Source organism: Littorina saxatilis, linkage group LG7 (genome assembly GCF_037325665.1).
Source record: "Littorina saxatilis isolate snail1 linkage group LG7, US_GU_Lsax_2.0, whole genome shotgun sequence".
In the NCBI taxonomy this organism is placed as follows: Eukaryota; Metazoa; Mollusca; class Gastropoda; order Littorinimorpha; family Littorinidae; genus Littorina; species Littorina saxatilis.
The window spans coordinates 10676568-10699015 of NC_090251.1; the positions used below are offsets into that span (position 1 = coordinate 10676568).

Consider the following 22448-nt stretch of genomic DNA (forward strand, 5'->3'; position numbering starts at 1 on the left):
GCTGCGGTAGGCTACCTTCGGAAGATGACACTGCACTTCTGCTGAGTCACTTCGACGGTGTTCAGTAGTGGGTCTGTCCCGAGCTAACGGACGCAGCCCACTACCTACTATGCCCCCTACAAACGACATTGACTTTAAGTCGCGGAGCCAGACTGAGTGAGCGTCCCCTCCAGAGAGCAGACCGCCACCACGTCCCTCCGTCGACCCCCCAGAACATCACACGTTGAAGACACAAATGTCATTTCATCCACTCGAGATCCACTGAAAAGATACTTTATTTTATCAGCTTGTGTTGCTTCCTATACTATATATCTTTGTGAGTATATGTTATATGCTCATAAAGCGGTGCTTATTTGTTACCCCGGATGCAAAAGAACGTTACGGATTACGGATATAAAAATATGGTTTACGTCTATGTTAGACACTAATGAGATCCATACGTCCTTAAGGGATAAGTGTACAGAATCGCATGATGAATCTGAGGTTTTGTTGGCTAATGGGTTTGTAATTGCCGTCACGATTGCAATGAGTGCTATTAATCAGTCGTATTGGTGTACCAGAGGTTGGCAGTCCGACGCCAGAAAGTCGTTCTACATTTTTTTGATCTTTTTTTCTTCACCCCAGTCCCTCTCCCCGTCCACCAGTTCCCATCCCTCCTTCCTACCTCTCCCTACCCCCCCCCCCCCCCCCCCCATTGGCATTTTGTGCGACAACAGCAGTTTGGCATGTGTTCAATAACAAAAAAACAACAAAAGTTCGAGAGAATGTGCAGGCTTATCTTGCAACTTGTGCATTTAGTTAGCTATTGTAATTTCATGGAAATGCCCCAAAATACTCCATAGCCATTTAGGCTAGATAATGTTAACAAATTGAGTGTATGATATTAATGTTTACAACAACAACAAAACGAAAATAGTTCGAGAGATTGAGCAAATCAGGCTTATCTTGCAAGTGAAGTGCATTTTGTTGACTATTTTAATTTCATGAAAACGCCACAAAAAATACTTCATAGCGATTTTGGCTTGGCAATGTGCAAAAATTGAGTGTATAGAACAGACTACTTCCAATTCAGTAGGGGGGCGACTATCCTCAACCCGGCGGGTCCCCAGGTGGCGGATAGGGGAACGGCCCCCAGATATGTGGACTGGGTGGCCGAGTGGTAAACGCACTTGCGCTCGGAAGCGAGAGGTTGCGAGTTCGACCCTGGGTCAGGGCGTTAGCAATTTTCTCCCCCCTTTCCTAACCTAGGTGGTGGGTTCAAGTGCTAGTCTTTCGGATGAGACGAAAAACCGAGGTCCCTTCGTGTACACTACATTGGGGTGTGCACGTTAAAGATCCCACGATTGACAAAAGGGTCTTTCCTGGCAAAATTGTATAGGCATAGATAAAAATGTCCACCAAAATACCCGTGTGAATTGGAATAATAGGCCGTGAAAAGTAGGATATGCGCCGAAATGGCTGCGATCTGCTGGTCGATGTGAATGCGTGATGTATTGTGTAAAAGATTCCATCTCACACGGCATAAATAGATCCCTGCACCTTGAGTCCGAGTCTGGAGATACGCGCGCGATATAAGACTTCATATAATAATAACATCAATATCTTCTTCTTCTTCTTGTCGTTCGCTGAAGGGACCTCGGTTTTTCGTCTCATCCGAAAGACTAGCACTTGAACCCACCACCTAGGTTAGGAAATGGGGGAGAAAATTGCTAACGCCCTGACCCAGGGTCGAACTCGCAACCTCTCGCTTCCGAGCGCAAGTGCGTTACCACTCGGCCACCCAGTCGTTACCACTCGGCCACCCAGTCGTTACCACTCGGCCACCCAGTCGTTACCACTCGGCCACCCAGTCCATGTTTACAACAGCTTTGCTGTATTGTCGTCAAAGGCAGCTTGATTTGATATTTCTTTAACAGAATTTCTTATTTCCTCCTGTACCGGCACGGTGGCCTAGTGGTAAGGCGTCCGCCCCGTGATCGGGAGGTCGTGGGTTCGAACCCCGGCCGGGTCATACCTAAGACTAAAATTGGCATTCTAGTGGCTGCTCCGCCTGGCGTCTGGCATTATGGGGTTAGTGCTAGGACTGGTTGGTCCGGTGTCAGAATAATGTGACTGGGTGAGACATGAAGCCTGTGCTGCGACTTCTGTCTTGTGTGTGGCGCACGTTAAAATGTCAAAGCAGCACCGCCCTGATATGGCCCTTCGTGGTCGGCTGGGCGTTAAGCAAACAAACAAACAAACAAACAATTTCCTCCTGTTATAGATACAGCGATCATTAAACGGTCGTTGTTGTTTTGTGTAATATTTTCCTGGGTTTGTGTGTATATTATATATATATCTGACGTCTTCGTTGTTTTGAAACGGTCTTCAAGGGAGTTTGTTTCCTGAATCGGAAAGGAGTGTTAGTGTTTGATGTGTATTTCTTGTTCATCAAACGGTAGGTGGATTTTCTTCAATGCTTTGAACCAAGCTTTGAGAGAGTTTGTGTTTGAACTATAAGGAGTGTCATTTGTGAGAATGTTTATTACTGATCAGAAGAATTGTTGGAGAGAGACGCACAAGAAGTATTCATACAGTCTCTCTCTGTCTCTGTCTCTGTCTCTCTCTCTCTCTCTCTCTCTCTGTCTCTCTCTCTCTCTCTCTGTCTCTGTCTCTCTCTCTCTCTCTCTCTCTCTGTCTCTCTCTGTCTCTCTGTCTCTGTCTCTCTCTCCCTCTCTCTCTCTCTCTATCTCCTCTCTCTCTTTCCCCCCTCTCTCTCTCTTTTCTCTCTCTTTTGTGTGAATCAATAATTTCTCTCAAAGACAGCTATTCATTGTAGTGTGGGGGGGGGGGGGGGGGGTGGGGTGGGACTTCCCTCCCGTGACCTGCAACGTACGGACATGTTTGCATTGGCACAAGGGTGTCCGAAAGACTGCTGTATTTCCAAGGGTTAATGTCTTGATGAAAAGTTAATGAACCGACCAAGACACTGCTGCGAGATAATCGATTGTGTACGTCATCCTTTGAAGAACGGCCTTTGTTGTTGAGTGGACTTCTTTAAAATGGTGAGAACTTGGCAGACATCTTGGGACGCAGGCTAACGAGGAACAAGAGTGGAAAGAGACAGAATATCCTGTTTGTTTATCGAAGTAAATAAAAACATGTATTAGTTTTCTTTTTGGTTGGGTTTTTTTTCGAATGTGGCTCCAGCGTAATTGTCTTACATCTGGATTTTTATTTTTTTTATCAATAAAGGTGTGTAATTGGAACGTTATGTTTATATCTACTCAGCTGAACGCCATGCCAACACTTAAGTTGTTGTGGGAGTCATTTTTTAAAAAGTCAAAATTGCCCATTATGACAGATATGAATTCACAACAGCATAGTTTGAGTGTAGCTACGTACCCCGTTTCTCAAGTCGATATATAGATATATATAATAAGGAGTTAATCATCAACAAGAGACACAGCCAATTACTTGTCTGGGAATGAGAAGTGGTACAGTGGAACCCACGATTAAAGGCCCCGTCCCTGTCACGACCCTAGCTGGTTTTTTCAGATTTCATGTTCATAATTCTCGTAAATTTCCCTCCGGTTTAAAGGTACTGAACTTGTCAAATCCAGGTGCACGGAGCCCCTGGGGCTTTTAGTCATACCTCAGGCAGCTATCCGTTAGAAGAACTACCAAGTTTCATTGACTTGCACCCAAAGAGTCAAGAACTGCGATTTTTTTACGAATTAATTTCGTACTCGGACCCGGCTGGTCTTGACCTATTTTTGGATCTAAATTTAGATCAGGTAGATCACCACATCATGCACAAAAAGACACGTCACTAAGCAAACTATGTCAGACGTCATCATGAGTTTGTGTAAAACAAAGTCGAGGCCGGAATCACTCAGTTGAATCGAACTCCGACCAAACACCAACAAGAAACTGTCGAGCTTCACAGATGTCGTCGTTGGGTAGTTTTGGGTTTGTTTTACTACCATAGGAGGATTTTTGAACTGTAAATGCACTCAGCTGCAACAAAAACGCAAAACGAAGGCTGTGAGCTGCACTGTGCCTTTAAGACTCCCTCCTTTGTATGACCTGAATTTCTCACAGGATGTTTTTGGGGTCTTAAAATGGGGGTTCCACTGTAATGGCAGCAGGTGAAGCTGACCTCGACAGTGTTACGTGTAACAGTAGCTTATACCGCTGCCAGATCGCTTGGAATGCTGTTGTTGGTTTGTGGTTGATTGCACGGGGTGCGTGGCGATGGTCCAGGTGTCACTGGACGGGGTGCGTGGCGATGGTCCAGGTGTCACTGGACGGGGTGCGTGGCGATGGTCCAGGTGTCACTGGACGGGGTGCGTGGCGATATAGGCTAGGCAGATTTCATCAGATTTCACCTCCTGTGTGAACAAATTGCTATAAAATTTATTTCACCTTTTTTGTACTCTACATGCATCCATTGATCAGGTAAAACCGAGTTGGCCAACGTTTTCCCATGCGAACTATATTTTTGAAGCTTTTAAAGAATGATGACAACTGCGCAATAACGGTATTCCGAATATGCTCCGTCCCTCACTTCTCACGTCTATAACATGTCTTATTTTAAGGGATCTGCCATATGTCACTCATATAGTATGTAAGAAAAGCACATTCAGTTGATAAATAGGTTCAATTGCATTTATTTAGCGCGAAATAACGTATCCGAAGCTCAAATCTAGCGTATTCGGTGTGGTTTCACAGGGCGCGTCTCCCGGGTGGCGTTTGACAGGTATGTGAGTTGACAATTACTGTGCTGATATTCTCCCTCCTTTACCCGTTACTGTTGCATTACACATGTGAACATGCACACGCACACTCTATTCAACATGACCTCGTACTTACGCTAAAGCCCGTCTTCATCGTCTGATGTACCTACACAGGCAACCTCGGTCACAGTGTTGGCACAGCTCTCCCCTCTGCACTCTCCACAGCCAGACGTACACACGAGGCCGTGTTTTCGGCATGAACATCTTGCTGTTCGACACTCTGTCTTGCAATTGCATCGGATGACATCGAGTAGATCACCAGGAGCAGCAGCAATGTCAATGAGAATAGGAAGCATGGCGCCTTGAACAATCTCCCATCCCCAGTCCATCGGATCCAGGAGGAACTTGATGCAAGTGCATCCATTCTTGCACCTGGAAGTATGTTCTCATGGAATGGAATTTAGCTGCTGCTGATGTAGGTGGGAGTTTGCAGGGCTGAAACGATGAGGTACATGTAGAGACTTTCTGCATGTACTTGATGTAGCGGAGGAAGTTCAAAGTGTCTCTTTCCTTCCCCCCCATAGAGTTCTACAAAGGCCCTTTCTCCTGCTCCTATCAGCTCATCAGTGTGTAACCGAGTGCCGAAACACTACGATCACCTCGGGAGGCGAAGTGCAATCAAACAGGATTGAAAATGTTAGGGCTAATTTCTTAGCCCTATAAAAACTGTTATGCAAACCCGAAGGTTTCCATGAACAAACAGACAATCGGAAACCACCAGACCCCATCACAAACAGAATTCTACAATACACCGGTGTTGACTTTTAAAGGCCAACAACTCGGGTGCAGAGTCTGCTGTGAAAGGAGCGGAAGCCTCCCCTGTCACAATCGCCCCCGTTTGAATGAACTTCGTCCCGAAGTTCCGAACCGGGGGACCACTGTCCATCCCAAGTTCGCAGAATGGGAACAGCACGAAAATGTTCAGTGGTCATATTATGCCATTACCTGAACATATCATGCCGAGTCCCATCCCTGCTCGCAAGCACCAGATGTAACCGAGTGCCGAAACACTACGATCACCTCGGGAGGCGAAGTGCAATCAAACAGGATTGAAAATGTTAGGGCTAATTTCTTAGCCTTATAAAAACTGTTATGCAAACCCGAAGGTTTCCATGAACATACAGACAATCGGAAACCACCAGACCCCATCACAAACAGAATTCTACAATACACCGGTGTTGACTTTTAAAGGCCAACAACTCGGGTGCAGAGTCTGCTGTGAAAGGAGCGGTAGCCTCCCCTGTCACAAGTGTCTCTGCAAGGACTGGCGCTGAAGACATGGGCCTGCTGCACGAACACTGTTGACTGGGTCAATTTCGTTAAACACATTGGTTTTCCAATCCCGAATGGACTGCTAGGTGTATCGCATCCACCAAAGGCGTGCGCAAACAGGATGTTCTCACAAACTTGAGATCCAAGAACAGTCTGGACTTTTCTGATGTCCCACACTTTTGCAGCTGATTTTGCTGTCGATGATCTCACTGATGTGAAGAAGACGGGGCAGTGATCTGGCGTAAGATGGTACAACAGAAGGATGAGCAGATCGGTGTCCTCGCCAACCAGAATCACGTTTCCCTTCCTTGCCAATTCCAGAGAAGTCTTTACGACGAGCCTATCAGCATCAGCAGTTGTATGGACAGTGTCAAAGCCGTGCTGTGAAAAACGGGAACTAAGGAGGTTGATGAACCGCTGTTTGTTGTTTGGATTCGTCAGGAAGCGCTCCTTTGGTTCGCACAGGACCATGTCACCCTCAAAAGTGATGGCACATGCTGTATTGGCTCTGCTTGTTCTTCGCAAATGGGCTGCATCTTTGGTGGTAGGTCCGCAGCTGTATCCATCAAAAACAACAGTTCCTTTGCCAAAATGACGAATGAGAAAGTCTGCGTAACTCTGAGTAAGCTGGTTGTATGTTGAACCACGGCACCAGGGCAGAAGGTGCAACAGCAAGCCACCATCGATGACATATGTTACATCATCAGGAATAACACCATTTACCTGCTTTGTTGAAGTCCAGATGTAAGTTGCCAGTGCAGCCTTGGTACCTTGTCTTGGCAGACCACCCGAATCAAACAGCGATGCTGGGACACTGCACATCTCAAAGGCAAAGGCGTCCTCAAGACATCCGTTGGTGTTCTTCACAGTTGTCACTAGTCTCTGGAACAACAGCATGGAGTGAACATGTACTAGATCATCGTGCAGATTGGACGACTTGGCTTTCAGAGCCATGGTTACAGCTTGATCCTTCTTTTTAAAGGTGAAATCCACAACATTATTTCCGATCATGCTGCTCAGAATCTTGTTTCCTACGCCTGTTGCTTGTTCTGCATTCACAGTAGCTTCAGCTTCTTTTCCGCTTGAAATGGATCGGAGGGCTGTATCCACAGTGAAAGGGTTCCTATCAAGCAGATATCTCAAGATCAGCTGAATGTCTGTGTGATCTCGCTTCTGCCTTGCCACGCTCAACTCTTTGTGCTGCGTTTGTTGCTCGCTAGAATGGAATGCAACGTCTGTGACAGACTGCATTGCGTCGGGGATTTCTGCACAGGCAGGCATACACAGTAGTAGGTGGGAGATCAATGCCATATGATTGCGCAGCATTCAGTTCAAATTTCCGTACCTCTGTGTAAGAACAGCTACAGCCAAGGTGGCTGATGGTATAGATCAGAAACCGTGAACCGAATGATCGGTGCATTTGCACGCCAAGTGCAAACTGCAATGGTGCAATAACAGTGTTTGGCCTACTGAGCTGAATGATTGCTTGTCCTATTGCACTGATATAATGTTAGGTAACCTTGAAAGAAATACATGTACATATCCACTAACAAATGCACAGATTAATAAATAAACGCAACGTAAGTAGGTGAAGCTGAACATGGAAAAAAACTTATTACCTAACAGTCACATGCACGATCCACGTTGTTCTCAATGGACATAATTTCACAAGGCACATAGACAAAGACTGAATCTGCAATCGCCTAATAATCATTATAATGCGAGCAGTGAAATGCGCCCCTGGGAAACAAACAAATATATCTATACATAGATGAGACCAATAAACTGCTTACGCCATGCTGATTAAGCTATCGTGTGATGTTATTGAATAGTTTCCTTGGGTAGCTTGTGAAAAACTGTCGCTCCGAAAACTAAAATAAAATGTACGATATTTCGGACTCATCGCATGGTTTTTTCCCGGCCAACTCGATTAGATGTGTGCAGGCACACTGAAATGAATCAACTGCACCTAAATTGAATTTTATAGCAATTACTTCGCACACATCCAAACGCTTCCCAGCCTAATAGTCCAGGTGTCACTAGGATGTTGAGCATTGTGGAGGAATGGGTTGTCGGGGGGGGGGGGGGGATGGAGGATACAGATGGAAGGATAGATTGCGATAGAATCAATTATGTGGAAGCCATGGCCAAAAAAAGTGTCCTTTGCTTTCCTTCACTAATTTCTGTTTGAGCTCTTTCGGAGTCCGATTACAGGCAATCGGAGATAAAGAAAATTTTGAAGTGGATTTGTAAAAGAAACTTAGCTGAGATTAACCGAATTTTCACTACCTGTAAATTGCGATTAAATGTTTGGACATAACGTCACCCCACTTGTCAAAGAAATGGAGGGAAGAGATACAGAAAGACAGACAGAAAAGACGGAATAACACACCAAAACCCCAAACAAAACTATCAGTATCACATACATGAACGCATGTGAGTGTTGATTACACACACACTCCCTTGCAACAATATAACCTACTGACGCAAGCAGCGTGCGCATTTCACGTCGCACTGAACTGAAGGGTACAGGGAAGATTTCCACTGTGTGCACGTGCTAGCAGCGTTTTGTCATCGTGTGACAGGCTCGTAGTCATTAGTGTCCGTATCATCACATGCAAGGATGTCGTTTGTCATGGCTTAACCGGACACCACCCAGTTTCCTGGATTTCTCTCTGTACCTACTCTTTGAAGGGAAGGAGAAAAGGGTGTGGGGCTGGTGTGTGTGTGAGGGGTGTGTGTGCGGGCGTGTTTGTGTGTGTGTGTGTGTGTGTGAGTGTGTCAGTGAGTGTGTATGTGTGTGTGTGTATGTGTGTGATAGACAGACAAAGAGAGTAAGAGAGAGAGAGACACACACACACACACAGAAACAGAGAGAGAGAGAGAGAGAGAGAGACAGACAGAGAGAGACAGAGAGAGAGACAGAGAGAGAGACAGAGAGAGAGAAGAACCTCTCTCATTCACTATACTCCCCAAAACCCATTCCATAATTTATCACCCAAGAAACTCCAATCACACATTTCCATCCCGCTGCGTGGACGGAATCAGTCTCATGCAGTGCAATGCACATTATAAAGCAGCGGTGCTGTCCCACCGACCTACTCGTTAAAGCCCAATCAGTAATGACCATCGCCGCCTCATTTTGACAGACGAACCCTCTGGCATTTCAGACACCCTGGTTTTATTCCGTGGAAAAGGCTGAGGTGGTTGGGGTTGCGGCTGGCAAAGGGGGGGGGGGGGGGGGGCCGAACTGTGACTTGGAATAGAAAGATAATTTCATAGGCACAGTATTCTCAACAATTTTGGGTCTCAACAATGGTACAAGAGTCTACGCAAGAAGGAGTTTGTTTTTTTCTTCTTTTTTTTCTCTTTTTTTTTTTTTTTTTTTTTTTTTTTAATGTTCAAAGTTCGTCCTTGCTTCTTTCCGTTCCTCTGTCCTTCCGTCCGTGAAACACTTATATTTGAACTATTGCGCTAAACGGTTTTTTGTTTTATTGTTGTTGTTCATTTTTGAACTGCGGATGCGTGTGTGTGTGTGTGTATGTCTTTGGGTACGTGCGTGCGTCAGTGTTTTCATCACGATTTTGCTTTTTAGCTAACGGAAGAGCCACTCTGGAAAAACCAGATGAAACAAACATTTGAAGTGATTTTTGCATTAAAACAAAGTCCTATTTTTCAGTTTCTGTTCTATTAATCATGGCTTACTTTATAAGTCGATGCACATTGGTATTTAATCAGAATAGCTGAATTGAATCACCAAACGTGGGGGCGCGAATTAAAAAGGATATCTTCAGAGACAGAAAGACCGATTTTTTTCACCTTGTCGTCGTCGTAAAACTAGAAACTGATTGAATCTGACTGATTTCAAAGCCTAGTGATGGAATTTGTATTGCTGCAGAGTTTGCTTGAAAGACAAGAAGACTACTTTGTTCCATTTTCTGCCTTACAGGTTTGATTCATCACTGTCGTAAAGCTAAAAAGACGGTTTTAGATTTGCGTAGATTGATTTCTGTGCCTGTGGATGGAACACGTTTTCCAGTCGGTACAAAATAATAGGCTTGAACTACAGCCATACCAAAAAACGTTTTCGTTCAGGTTTTTATTTTCAGTTGCAAAAGGAACCACTGGAACATGTGTGACATCGGGTTGGTATTTTGAACACAGCTACAAAATGGGCAGACTAGAAGATTTGTGTCTGGGTGGCGTGACTTGTTGTCATGGTTGACATTAGCTTCGGATTAGCTTCGAGTGGTATCGTTACTGTTTCAGAACAGCCACTGTTGTGCAGCCGTTTTAGGCCTTTCATGTGCCCAGACATTTTTTTCTTTTTGTTTTTTTCTTCTTCTCTCTCTCTCTCTCTCTCTCTCTCTCTCTCTCTCTCTCTCTCTCTCTCTCTCTCTCTCTCTCTCTCTCTCTCTCTCTCTCTCTCTCTCTCTCTCTCTCTCTCTCTCTCTCTCTCTCTCTCTCTCTCTCTCTCTCTCTCTCTCTCTTTCTCTCTTTCTCTCTCTCTCTCACTTGTGAGAATTTGGGGTTAGGGCAAAACCTAGCTTTTTAAAACAAACAGCCGGCGCGAGACCTCGTATGGCAAAACGGTTAATGCACAGGGCATGTTAAAAACAGGAGTGACATGTTATCCAACACTGCCACCAGACAGGGTACATGGAATTCTTCACTGGAGAACGCTGCTTTGGGAATACATCGCTGGGTTTGTGTGTGCGATGGCGTGTGTCTTTCTTTCGATATATCTGCAACACACAATTGCAATGGTTTAGAGCTGTGTCTAAGTGTGTTCTGCACCACCACTTTAATTATTCGTGTTTGAGATATTAACAACACAAAATGTACATGGAATTCAACACTGGAGAACGCTACTTTGGAATTGTTCGCTGCGTTTATGTGTGTGTGATGGCGTTTCTTTCTATCGATATATCTGCTACACACAATTGCAGTGGTGTAGTGCTGTGTCTAGTGTGTTATGCACCACCACTTTAATTTTCGTGTTCGAGATATTAAGACAAAAATGTTGAGTACAATGACGAAGGGGCAGCGGCGAAATGTATTTTTGTCTTGTGCATTTGCAGGCAGGAACACGTTTCAACAGTTTGTGTTTTAGATATAAGGTTAAAAAAAACTTGACGTGAAGTGTCTTGAAGAGAAGGAGCTACTTGAATTTAAACAAAACAGTAGTGATTTTAGGAGTTCCAGATCCTTAATCCTTGTTCCTTGTGTCATGACCAGTTTCGTGAGTGAGCACTGCAAAATACATTCGAGTCATCAGTCTTAATCTTGCCTTTAGTGTGCATTTGGATTTCGTGGTGCTAGTCGGGCATTTCAGCCCTGCGCCCCACTCCGGGTTGTGTTTGCACTAATCTTTGCCCCAAAAAGTGTTTTGTTTTGAATTTGAATGCGGAGGCAGTTACTGGAAAGTTCGAGTCTCTTTTGTTCTGTTCCTTGTGATCAGATTCTTGAGTCAGGAATACAAAACACATTCGAGTACTTATAGTGTTGCCTTTTGTGTGCAGTTCGTGGTGGTAGTTGTGCGAAGCGAGACCTACTCCTCAATCCCAGTTGTGCCTTTACTAATATTTTAAGAAAAAAAGAGTGTTGTTATGAATTTGAATGCTGAAGCCGTTAATGGAAAGTTCGAGTCTCTTAATTCTTGTTCCTTGTGACCAGATTTGCGAGGAATACAAAACACATTCGGATAATAAATACTGCAGTTTCCGGCTGTACATTGTAGTGGAACTAACCATTGAAAATGGGTGTTGTTTTGAATTTGAATGCTGAGACAGTTACTGGAGTGTTCGAGTCTGACTTTTCTTTCTTCTTTTTTCCTTGTATTCAGATTCGTCAGACAGGAATACAAAACTCATCCGGGTACTTAATATTGCAGTTTCCGTGGAATAACTAACCATTGAAAAGGAGCTTTGTTTTGAAATTGAATACTGAGATAGTTACTTGAGAGTTCGAGTCTCTTAGGCCAAAAAAAAAAATAGGTCTGTTTACGGTAACATAGGCCAAAAAAATAGGGTCGGTAGGTTGGGATTTTTTTATTTTTTTAAATTTTTTTTTCTTCCCCCAAAAACCATATTTTTACGTTATTTTGCAAAAAAAAACCAAGATTTTTTTTTTTTTCCCCAAATGCCAAAAAAAAGTCTGGGGTCGCGCGAAAAAAATAGGGTCGGTCGGGTTACCGTAAACAGACCTATTTTTTTTTTTGGCCTTATTTGTTTTCCTTGTGCCCAGATTCTCGAGTCAAGAATACAAAACACATTCGAGTACTTCGTGTTTAAGTTTCCGGCTGTGCATCGTCGTGTAACTAACCATTGACAAAGTGCGTTGTTTTGATTTGAAAGCGAAGGTACCGTAGTTACTGAAATGTTCGAGTCTATATAGATTCGGGAGTCAGGAATACAAAACACATTCGAGTATTTTGTGTACATGTGTATATATAACCTTGATGTCTGTAACCATAGGAAAAGTGTTTTGTTTTGAATTTAAATGCTGAGGTAGTTACTGGGGGAGTTCGAGTTCCTGACATTTGGTTCCCTGTGTCCATGGTGACGCAAATCGGCGATACAAAATGTATTCCAATTCTTCGCGTTGCCTTTTGTTTGCATTTGAATTTTATTGTGCTGGCTTTTGTGCAAGTCAAGCGAGACAAGTGGTCTGTCTCAAAAAAAATTCTATTCTGAGTCGTTCTGTAGGTGATTGACTTTTGGAGAACAAAAACCAAGTGTGTTGCTTTGATTGTCTTCATGATATACTCGAATTTGAGAGTTGCGGTAATTCGAGCGTACACGTTCTGTTTCTTGTGGCCAGCCACGATATTCGCCAACATAACACGTATTCGAGTAACTAAGTGTTGCAGTTAGTGATTATATCTGCGCGAAGCAAGTTGTATACCCTGTTGCAAGTTGTGCTGTGTGGCTATTCAAGAAAAAAAAGTGTTGTTTTCATTCGCTTCAGAGTGACCTTTCAAGGATTTTGGCAGTGGAGACGACATTTGTGCATTTCCTGTGAACTTTCTGGCCATGGTTCAAGGTCGCTGAAACACAAAGTACATTGTTTCTTTCGTGTGAAGGTTTGGTTATCAAACGACGCAGTTTCATTGTTTCTCAGACCATTGTGTCGGTATAGTTACGCAAGATTATTGTTTTTGTTCGTAGTTTATCGGTGGGAGTATACTTGACAGGAAATCAAAGCAGTGCATTAATTTTATGTTCTCATCTTAGAAGAGTTGTGTTGGGGAAACTGAATGCATGTGTCACGCAAGACTGTCGTTTGACGTCAGCAGTCGTAACATTTCCGACATGTCTTTCAAACCGCCAAAACAGAACGTTACCGTCATTGCCAAACTGTTGGTTCATTGAGAGAGAAAGGAGACATCAACTGAGTGGTCATGAAGTGAGCCCGAAGTCGGCTTCGCTGAGACTTTTTACCGAAAACTCAGTGCTAAAGCTTCGTGCGGCCAGCTTCGATCGCGAAGTGTATAAACTTTGAAAATTGCCGAAACTTTTCTTGCCCATTTTCTTGCCCATTTCAGTAAATTGCCGGAACATTCTAGTAACTTCCTGCTGTGTGCGTTGAGTTGTAGCCACTGTCACGTGTTAGTAATGTGTGAGGATTGGAGGCGAATACTATGGGAGCCAAAAGATAAGAAGATCAAAGCAAAGAAGAAGATGATTAAAGTACAGGGCAATCGATTGTCGTGATAGCTTTGATTGCATCGTGTCTTTGTGATAGTGTAAAATAATGACAACAGCTCGTTTATAATTGTGTGTGTGGGGGTTGGGGCGGAGAGGGGGTGGATGTGTGTGTGTGTGTGTGTGTATGGTGTGCGTGCGTGTGTGTTTGTTTGCAAGATAGAGAGAGAGAGAGAGAGAGAGAGAGAGAGAGAGAGAGAGAGAGAGAGAGAGAGAGAGAGAGAGAGAGAGAGAGAGAGAGTCCAATACAGAGTATACATTAGCATACACACAAACCATTTGTCATGTGTTTAGCAATTAAACTGACTGCAACCCCTCATCAGGGTCTATAATCGCCTTTTTATAGTCTCAACCCCCATTGAAAAAAGAACATTTTTATCGAAAGGACCAACATTCTTGTTTACACACCGACGAACATATAGATTTTCTTTTCACACACGTACAGGAATACCGTCTCTTGTTTCATACGCCTTCGCCTACGCCGTTCTGAACGGACCACGAATTTCTATACACTTACACAAATCAAATAAGCCTCCGGCAACAGATGCTTGGGAGTAAATGTGATGAGTGTGGACCAGGATTGATCCCGTATTAATTCTGCCCGTTCCCATCGATGCTTTCATGCAAGTGCGTTATAGGAAAATCTATGAAGATCCCAAAGGGCTCACACGCAACCGGCCAAGGGGTCGTGTTATTAGTGTAAGTGTGGAAAGTCTACAAGGAAATGTCTGTGCGAGTACAATAGAGGGATGGTGGTGGCCGTTTAAAGACAAGAGGTTTTGAGTCATGCTTTTTGTGTGTTGGGTGTGTGTGGGTAGGGGGGGGTAGGGGTGGAAAATGTGTGTGTGTGTGTGTGTGTGTGTGTGTGTGTGTGTGTGTGTGCGTGCTTGCGTGCGTGCTCGCACATGCGTGTTTGTGTGTGTGTGTGTGTGTGTGTGTGGTGTGTGTGTGTGTGCGCGTCTTTTCGTGTTCCTGTGCTCGCATTGTGTGCATATGTTCTTCCTGTGCGCATGCGCGCGCGCGCGCGTTCTGTGAAGAAACAGAAAATAGGCAATTCGATTTTCTTATTTGCTCCCAAAAGAAGATTCAGCGTAAGTCTCATTTATAATCAAGGAAACAAGTTCTGAAAGTCCGTTTAAGTCAACACGGTTAGCGAGCGAACATGGCTGAACTGTTATTTCTCATAACACTAAGACGTTTCAACGAAAACTGGATCAAAAGCCGTGTTCAAGGTCTATACCCTTAAGGTGTTAGAGTGTAGACCAAAGACTGTGTGAGTGTAGACCAAAGACTGTGTGTATATATGAATGAAGTCGTAGGTTGAGTTCCTCTCGTGAACGACCAGAATTGTGTTTTGCAAAATAGGTTTGGAAATGTTTTAAAAAAAAATCAGAATTTCAGTAGCGGTGTTTCAGTGTTTCACATTGATTTGTGGTACTAAAGTTCCGAGTCACTGTTCAGCTAGAAGACGCATCAAAGAGTATTGGGCAATAAATGTGTGCATCAAAGTCTACCCCCGAGGTGAAGGGCTGTGATGTTATTGGCTGAGCTTATCTTATGGAGGGTCAAAAGTGTGTTCGTGGAATAGGTTTGTGTATAAAAAAAATATTAAAAAATGTAGTAGGCAGGTTTGTGATTCACATTGATTTGTGGAACTAGATTGTACGAGTCGCCGTTTAGCGAGAAGACGCATCAAGGACTATTGAAAATTAATTTGTGCTTCAAATCTACCTTCGAGCTGTTAGGCTGGAGTGATGAGCTGAGCTTATCTTGTGGAGGGTCAAAAGTGTGTTTTGTATGATAGGTTTGTGATTTTGTTTTACAACAATTTGAGTCGGGATGTCAATATTTCACGTTGATTTGTGTTACTAGAGTTCCGAATCAGTGTTCAACAAGAAGACGCACCAAGGAGTATTTGGAAATAAATGTGTGCTTGAAAGGCTATCCTCGAGGTGTTGGGCTGGAGTGATGAGCTGAGCTTATCTTGTGTAGGGTCAAAAGTGTGTTTTGCAGCATAGGTTTTTTTTAAATTTTTTTTTTACTTTTTTTTTTTTAAGAATTTGAGTAGGGATGTTAGTATATCATTACCATATTGACTTGTGGCGGGGTTCCGATGTACTTTTCGACGAGAAAACGCGTCAAAGAGAAGTCAAAAGAAAAGTGTGTCTCGGATTATAGCCTGGAGCTGGTAGGTGTATGGTTGAACTGGGATGGTGTCGGCTTAAGTCGTCGTGGTGAAGATCAAAACTGTGTTTGTGGAATAGGTTGATGATATTTGATCGTGTGTGTACGGATGTAAGTAGATGACCTCCATTTTTCATCTATGTTTGAAGCCCCGAAGCACTCTTTGCTGAAATGGTTAATTATAGTGAAAGAGTTAATTATAGTGAAAGAGTTAATTATAGTGAAATAGTTAATAATAGTGAAAGAGTTAATTATTGTGAAAGAGTAATGATAGTGAAATAGTTAATTATAGTGAAATAGTTAATAATAGTGAAAGAGTTAATTATAGTGAAAGAGTTAATAATAGTGAAAGAGTTAATTATAGTGAAAGAGTTAATTATAGTCAAAGAGTTAATTATAGTGAACTACGGCTACTCTCGTTCGTGGACAATATTTCAATATAATGGACGCTGCATATGTTGGTGATATTAGACGATGTTCGGAAATAACTCTGTTGGGTTTGTATATATGATGTAAAAGAGAAGGTATCCTTGCTTTTATAGAGGCAAACTTTCCCACGTGACATTATAGGCCAATCACTAGCGAAGGGTGCGTCTGAAACACCTGGACAATGAGCACGTGTAAAAAGTTTGCCTCAATAAAAGAAAGAGTATAGTATGCACTCTTTCCAACCCATACACACCCTTCGTAGTTATTTCCAGAGTGCGTCTATTACAGAGATGTAGAGATTCAGATGTTTCTATTTGTTTAGTTTCTAGGTTATAGTACTTGCTGTTTATTTTTACAGCGCTCGAGGACGGTTGTGTCGGCTTGTTTGTTCTGGTTGGAATAAGGACTTAAAACAGTCTGTCATTCGTAAATCCTTTATTGAAGGATTTTAATCTTTATGTCGGACAAGGATTTACAACTTCTAAGTGTGTGTGTCGTGAATCCTAGATTCAGTGTTTACTCACAGTGCCGTATGACTAACGTCTTGCAGAATTGCGTTGCAAGGTCGTAATGACCCTGTTTGTTTGTTTGTTTGTTTGTTTGTTTGTTTCACTTCATTCACTGCGTAGCTGTATTGTAATGAAACCTGCAGCGTATTAGATCATGACGCGAGCCTCTTGTTTCAGGAAGTATGAAAGGAAGCCAATCTCATTCGCTGTTCCGTTTGACGCTTTTCCTTCTTGCGATTAATAAGGAGTTGTAATATTATGGATAAAAGACTGTACTTGGCGACTGCATAGTCATTTCCGTGTAGTTAGTGGAAAGTCAGCCATTGTTGCAGTCTCAAATTGCAAGAACATTTATGTATATCACGTTCAAGATTGCCGGGGACGTTTTCTGGTGCGCTGTTTTGTTTTTCACGTGCGGTTTGAGCAAGATGTATTTGTTTCGCCTTCTGCTGTTGGACTGTGTGCGATGGAAACCGGCCGCCACAATGGTAGGTTGACCTCTTTCTACCTGTTAGCGTAAATTGTTTTCAACCCACCTCCTGCATGAGATTGGTTCCAGACTTTGATGTAGGTCAAGAGAATGGGGACTTTACGTGTGTGATGCAGGCTTTGGTTTCCCCGGTGTGTGTGTGTGTGTGTGTGTGTATGTGTGTGTGTGTTTGTGTGTGTGTGTGTGTGTGTGTGTGTGTGTGTGTGTGTGAGAGAGAGAGAGAGATGAGTGTTAGAGAGAGAGAGAGAGAGAGAGAGAGAGAGAGAGAGAGAGAGAGAGAGAGAGAGAGAGAGAGAGAGAGAGAGAGAGAGAGAACGATAGCGATAGTTATCGAACTACAGCCTATATTAAGTAAACACACAGGGTAAGGGTATTGTTTATTGTGATCATTTTTATGCGCCTAATCTAGATATAGCTCTAGGCGCTTACATATTAATTTCTGCCGTTTGAAATGGAATTTTTTACAGACAGAAAGACAAACAGACATTTTTTACACACAATATATAACGCATTCACATCGGCCAGTAAAGCTCAGTAGCCTATTAGGCGAGCATTCACCTTTCACGGCCTTTATTCCAAGTCAAACGGGTATTTGGTGGACATTTTTATCTATGCCTATACAATTTTGCCAGGAAAGACCCTTTTGTCAATCGTGGGATCTTTAACGTGCACACCCCAATGTAGTGTACACGAAGGGACCTCGGTTTTTCGTCTCATCCGAAAGACTAGCACTTGAACCCACCACCTAGGTTAGGAAAGGGGGGAGAAAATAGCGGCCTGACCCAGGGTCGAACACGCAACCTCTCGCTTCCGAGCGCAAGTGCGTTACCACTCGGCCACCCAGTCCCTAAAAATTATGATTATTGTTTGGGTAAGGAGGAATTCCCAAACTTGTAATAAAAGAACAATTGGGAAGGGAGGAGAAATGGAGATCTCTGTTGGTTTGGGCTCCCTGTTCTGCACCTCATCTAGCTTTTAATTCACCCTGTCCCTGCTAATAATTAATGAAGCCGTTCTCTGCATAGTTGTACCTACAGAATTGTGTTTCCTGCTCCAAAAATGCCTTTCTTTTTAAATGTGTATTTAATTACTTCCTTTTGATGATTCAGTTGTAATGTATTTTCGTATTGTCCCGTGCGGATTCACGAGGAAATTCGGGCTGTTTTTTTCCCTGTGTAAAGCGAGCTGGCGAGTTATGTACTTTGTGGTTGTTACTTTTTGCAAATTGTCCACGGCATTGAGATATTACTGGGACCTCCCTTGCAAGAAGCCATTGCTTGTTGGACAGAGCGCGCAGGTCGGTCAGTCAGACATCGCTGATTTCGAAAAAGGTCATTTTATGTGTCCTGTTCCCGTGAGCAATTGACGTCAGTTTCACGTGGAAGACACTGATGAATCGAAACTGATTTGGACCAGCAATCCTGATTCGCTGGGGTATGTCTGAGTCAAGGAACAGTCTGCGGCAGTTTGTTGCTCGCGTCTTGAATTAGTTGTGTGTGTGTGTGTGTGTGTGTGTGTGTGTGTGTGTTTTATGAAGGGAGGCTTTGTTTTAGAGTGTCTCTCTTTTTACATTTAGTCAAGTTTTGACTAAATGTTTTAACATAGAGGGGGGAATCGAGACGAGGGTCGTGGTGTATGTGTGTATGTGTGTGTACGTGTGTGTACGTGTGTGTGTGTGTGTGTGTGTGTGTGTGTGTGTGTGTGTGTGTAGAGCGATTCAGAGTAAACTACTGGACCGATCTTTATGAAATTTTTCATGAGAGTTCCTGGGTATGATATCCCCAGACATTTTTTTCATTTCTTCGATAAATGTCTTTGATGATGTCATATCCGGCATTTTGTACAAGTTGAGGCGGCACTGTCACACCCTCATTTTTCAATCAAATTGATCGAAGTTTTGGCCAAGCAATCTTCGACGAAGGCCGGACTTTGGGATTGCATTTCAGCTTGGAGGCTTAAAAATTAATTAATGACTTTGGTCATTAAAAATCTGAAAATTATTTTTTTATAAAACGATCCAAAATTACGTTTATCGTATTCTTCATCATTTTCTGATTCCAAAAAACATATAAATCTATATATATATATATACGACTTGTGTCTGTGTGAGTGTGTGTGTCCGCGATGCACGCCCAAGGTTCTCGATGGATCTGTTTCAAATTTGGTGGGCATATTCAGGTAGACCCCGGACACTACCTGCTCGATGAGATATTTCAACACGTGCTCTCAGCGCGCAGCGCTGAACCGATTTTGGTTTTTCTCTGGATCCATTCCCAGTAACTCTTCCTTATCTTCTCCAGTGTTTTCAGCGTTTATCTCCCTTCCTTCGTGTGGTGTCAATCCATATTCCCGTTTCTATTTTTAGAAGGTCACTGTCGACAACGCTCAATCCATATTCCCGTTATACTATTTTTACTCTTCTCCAGTGTTTTGCGCGTTTATCTCCCTTCCTTCGTGCGGTGCGCCGGCAAAGCCGGCGTACACCCGGCAAAGCCGGGTCCCCGGCACAGCCGGGTATTCGGCTCGACTTCTTCCCGGCGAAGCCGTACCCGGCGAAGCGGGTATTCATCTAGTATGTTATATTTGGATTAAAAACAAGCTCTGAAAATTAAAAATATAAAAATTATGATTAAAATTAAATTTCCGAAATCGATTTAAAAACAATTTCATCTTATTCCTTGTCCGTTCCTGATTCCAAAAACATATAGATATGATATGTTTGGATTAAAAACACATTCACAGAGTTAAGAAGAATAGAGATATAGAAAATCGTGCTATCCTCCTCAGCGCAACCGCTACCGCGCTTTTCTGGATTGTTAATTTCACTGCCTTTGCCACGAGCGGTGGACAGACGATGCTACGCGTGTACGGTCTTGCGGAAAAAAAATCCAATGCGTTCAGTTTCATTCTGTCAGTTCGACTGAGCTTGACTAAATGTTGTATTTTCGCCTTACGCGACTTGTTCCTCTTTCAACTGCTATCACTGGCATGTCTGAATAAACAACAAACAGCCCTCTGTAGTTTGTTGAATCGCGTCTGAAATCAATATACAAATGTGGGTTAGTTTAGAGCGTGCAGATGTCCTCGGTCAAAGCGCAATTAATATTAGCCAGACAGCAGTTGGTTGTTGGCGTCTTAATTCAATGTAACAATCTGGCTAGTTTTGAGTGCACATGTCCTTGGTCAAACGCAATGAATATTAGCCAGTTTGTTGCATCGTGTCTGAAATTTTTCTATTTTTTTAAAATCTGGGCTAGTTTCTTACTGGCTTCTGAAATCAATGTAACAGTCTGAGCTATTTTTGATTGCACATGTCCTCGGTCAAAGCGCAAAAAAATATTAGCCAGACAGCCTTTTGTAGCATCGCGTCTAAAATCAATGTAAAAAATCTGGGCTAGTTTAGAATGTGCAGATATCCTCGGTCAAAGCCCGATCGATAGCCAGACAGCAGTTTGTTGCTTCGTGTCTGAAATCTTTCTTTTAAAAAAAAGCTGGGCTAGTTTCTTACTGGCTTCAGAAATCAATGTAAAAGTCTGGGCTTGTTTTGAGTGTACATGTCCTCGGTCAAAGCGCAATAAATATTGGCCAGACAGCAGTTTGTTGCTGGCGTCTGAAATCACTGTAAAAGTCTTGGCTAGTTGTGAGTGTTCATGATATGTCCTCGGTCGAAGCGCCATCAATGGCGAGACAGCAGTTTGTTGCTGGCGTCTGAAATCACTGTAACAGTCTGGGCTAGTTTTGAGTGTACATGATATGTCCTCGGTCGTAGCGCCATCAATGGCAAGACAGCAGTTTGTTGCTGGCGTCTGAAATCAGATTCAGAGGACGGCCCGGGTCGTGTTCTGAGTGTATCTTGTCCTAGTTCAAGTTGTTATCACTGACCACACAACTGTCGGCTGTGCCCAGTTGGCTGTCCAGTGTCCACACGTGTCCACGTCAGGTTATTTAGATGTTGGACAGTGGTCTGCACTTTGTGTTGCTTTGTTTGGGTGTTGCCTTGTCTCCCCCGCACCCCTTCTCTCTCTCTCTCTCTCTCTCTCTCTCTCTTCTCTCTCTCTCTCTCTCTCTCTCTCCTCTCTCTCTCTCCTCTCTCTCTCTCTCTTTCCTCTCTCTCTCTCCTCTCTCTCTCACTCTCTCTCTTTCTCTCTCTCTCCTCTCTCTCTCTCCTCTCTCTCTCTCTCTCTCTCCTCTCTCTCTCTCTCTCTCTCTCTCTCTCTCTCTCCTCTCTCTCTCTCTCTCTCTCTCTCTCTCCTCTCTCTCTCTCTCTCTCTCTCTCTCTCTCTCTCTCTCTCTCTCTCTCTCTCTCTCTCTCTCTCTCTCTCTCTCTCTCTCTCTCTCTCTCTCTCTCTCTCTCTCCTATGTGGGGACGGAGACAATTTGTTTTCCTCCCGTGACCCAATAGGAATGGGACAATGTATTAGGCAATGTGACCCCTCTCAGTTCAAGTTGTCTGACGTCATGGGGGAGATGAGCGGGGGGGGGGGGGGGGGGGGGGGTGGTCAACAGTCTTAGGGTTCAGCAGTAGACGGGCGGTTGAGTTGACATCTCAGGTTCTTGGCGTTGATGATATATACTTCTCAGTCCAGAAGGAAGCGATGACCGTGCTGGGACACGACCTCAGATACGTGTTGCTGTGAATTTGCAGCACTGTATTTCTTGTTGTTGCTTATTCTCATCCAGATATCTTCAAGATCCACGATTTTTGTTCGTTTTGCTTTTTTTGGCTCCTGTGTTGATGACGTATTGGGCCTTGCTCCAATGACTTTTGGGGTAATGTGACACGACATGTGACCTGCTTTGTGGTGACGTTGTTAATACTCTCTACACGAGTGTTCACTTATGTGACCAATGTGAGTTTTCGAGTTCCAAAGTCTTCGATTGTGGTTGGTTTTGTTATCGTTTTGTTTTTTCTTGTTGAAATGTCCTCGCTGTTGGGCTCTTATTGTGTGTGATATATATTCTGCGTGTCACGAAGGACCCACTGACCAAAGGAATGCTGTGACAAGACGTGTGACCTGTTTTTGTGTGAAATAGGTAGCACTGAGCCACTGACCATGGGAATGCTGTGACAAGATGTGCG

At 43.5% G+C, this 22448-nt stretch overlaps 1 protein-coding gene across 3 annotated transcripts in view; it reads left to right on the forward strand.

The window, feature by feature from the left end:
- LOC138970657 (rho GTPase-activating protein 39-like) overlaps positions 1-22448 on the forward strand; it is a 278436-nt gene that overhangs the window by 208230 nt on the left and 47758 nt on the right. Inside the window, exon 1 of one of the 3 annotated variants that reach the window (XM_070343120.1) lies at positions 17068-17366. The exons of the other annotated variants lie outside the window; for them this stretch is intronic. Coding sequence (XP_070199221.1) covers positions 17232-17366 — 135 coding nt within the window. The 5' untranslated portion in view covers positions 17068-17231. Of the gene's footprint in view, positions 1-17067; positions 17367-22448 lie in introns of those variants that run through there. 3 annotated transcript variants of the gene reach the window in all.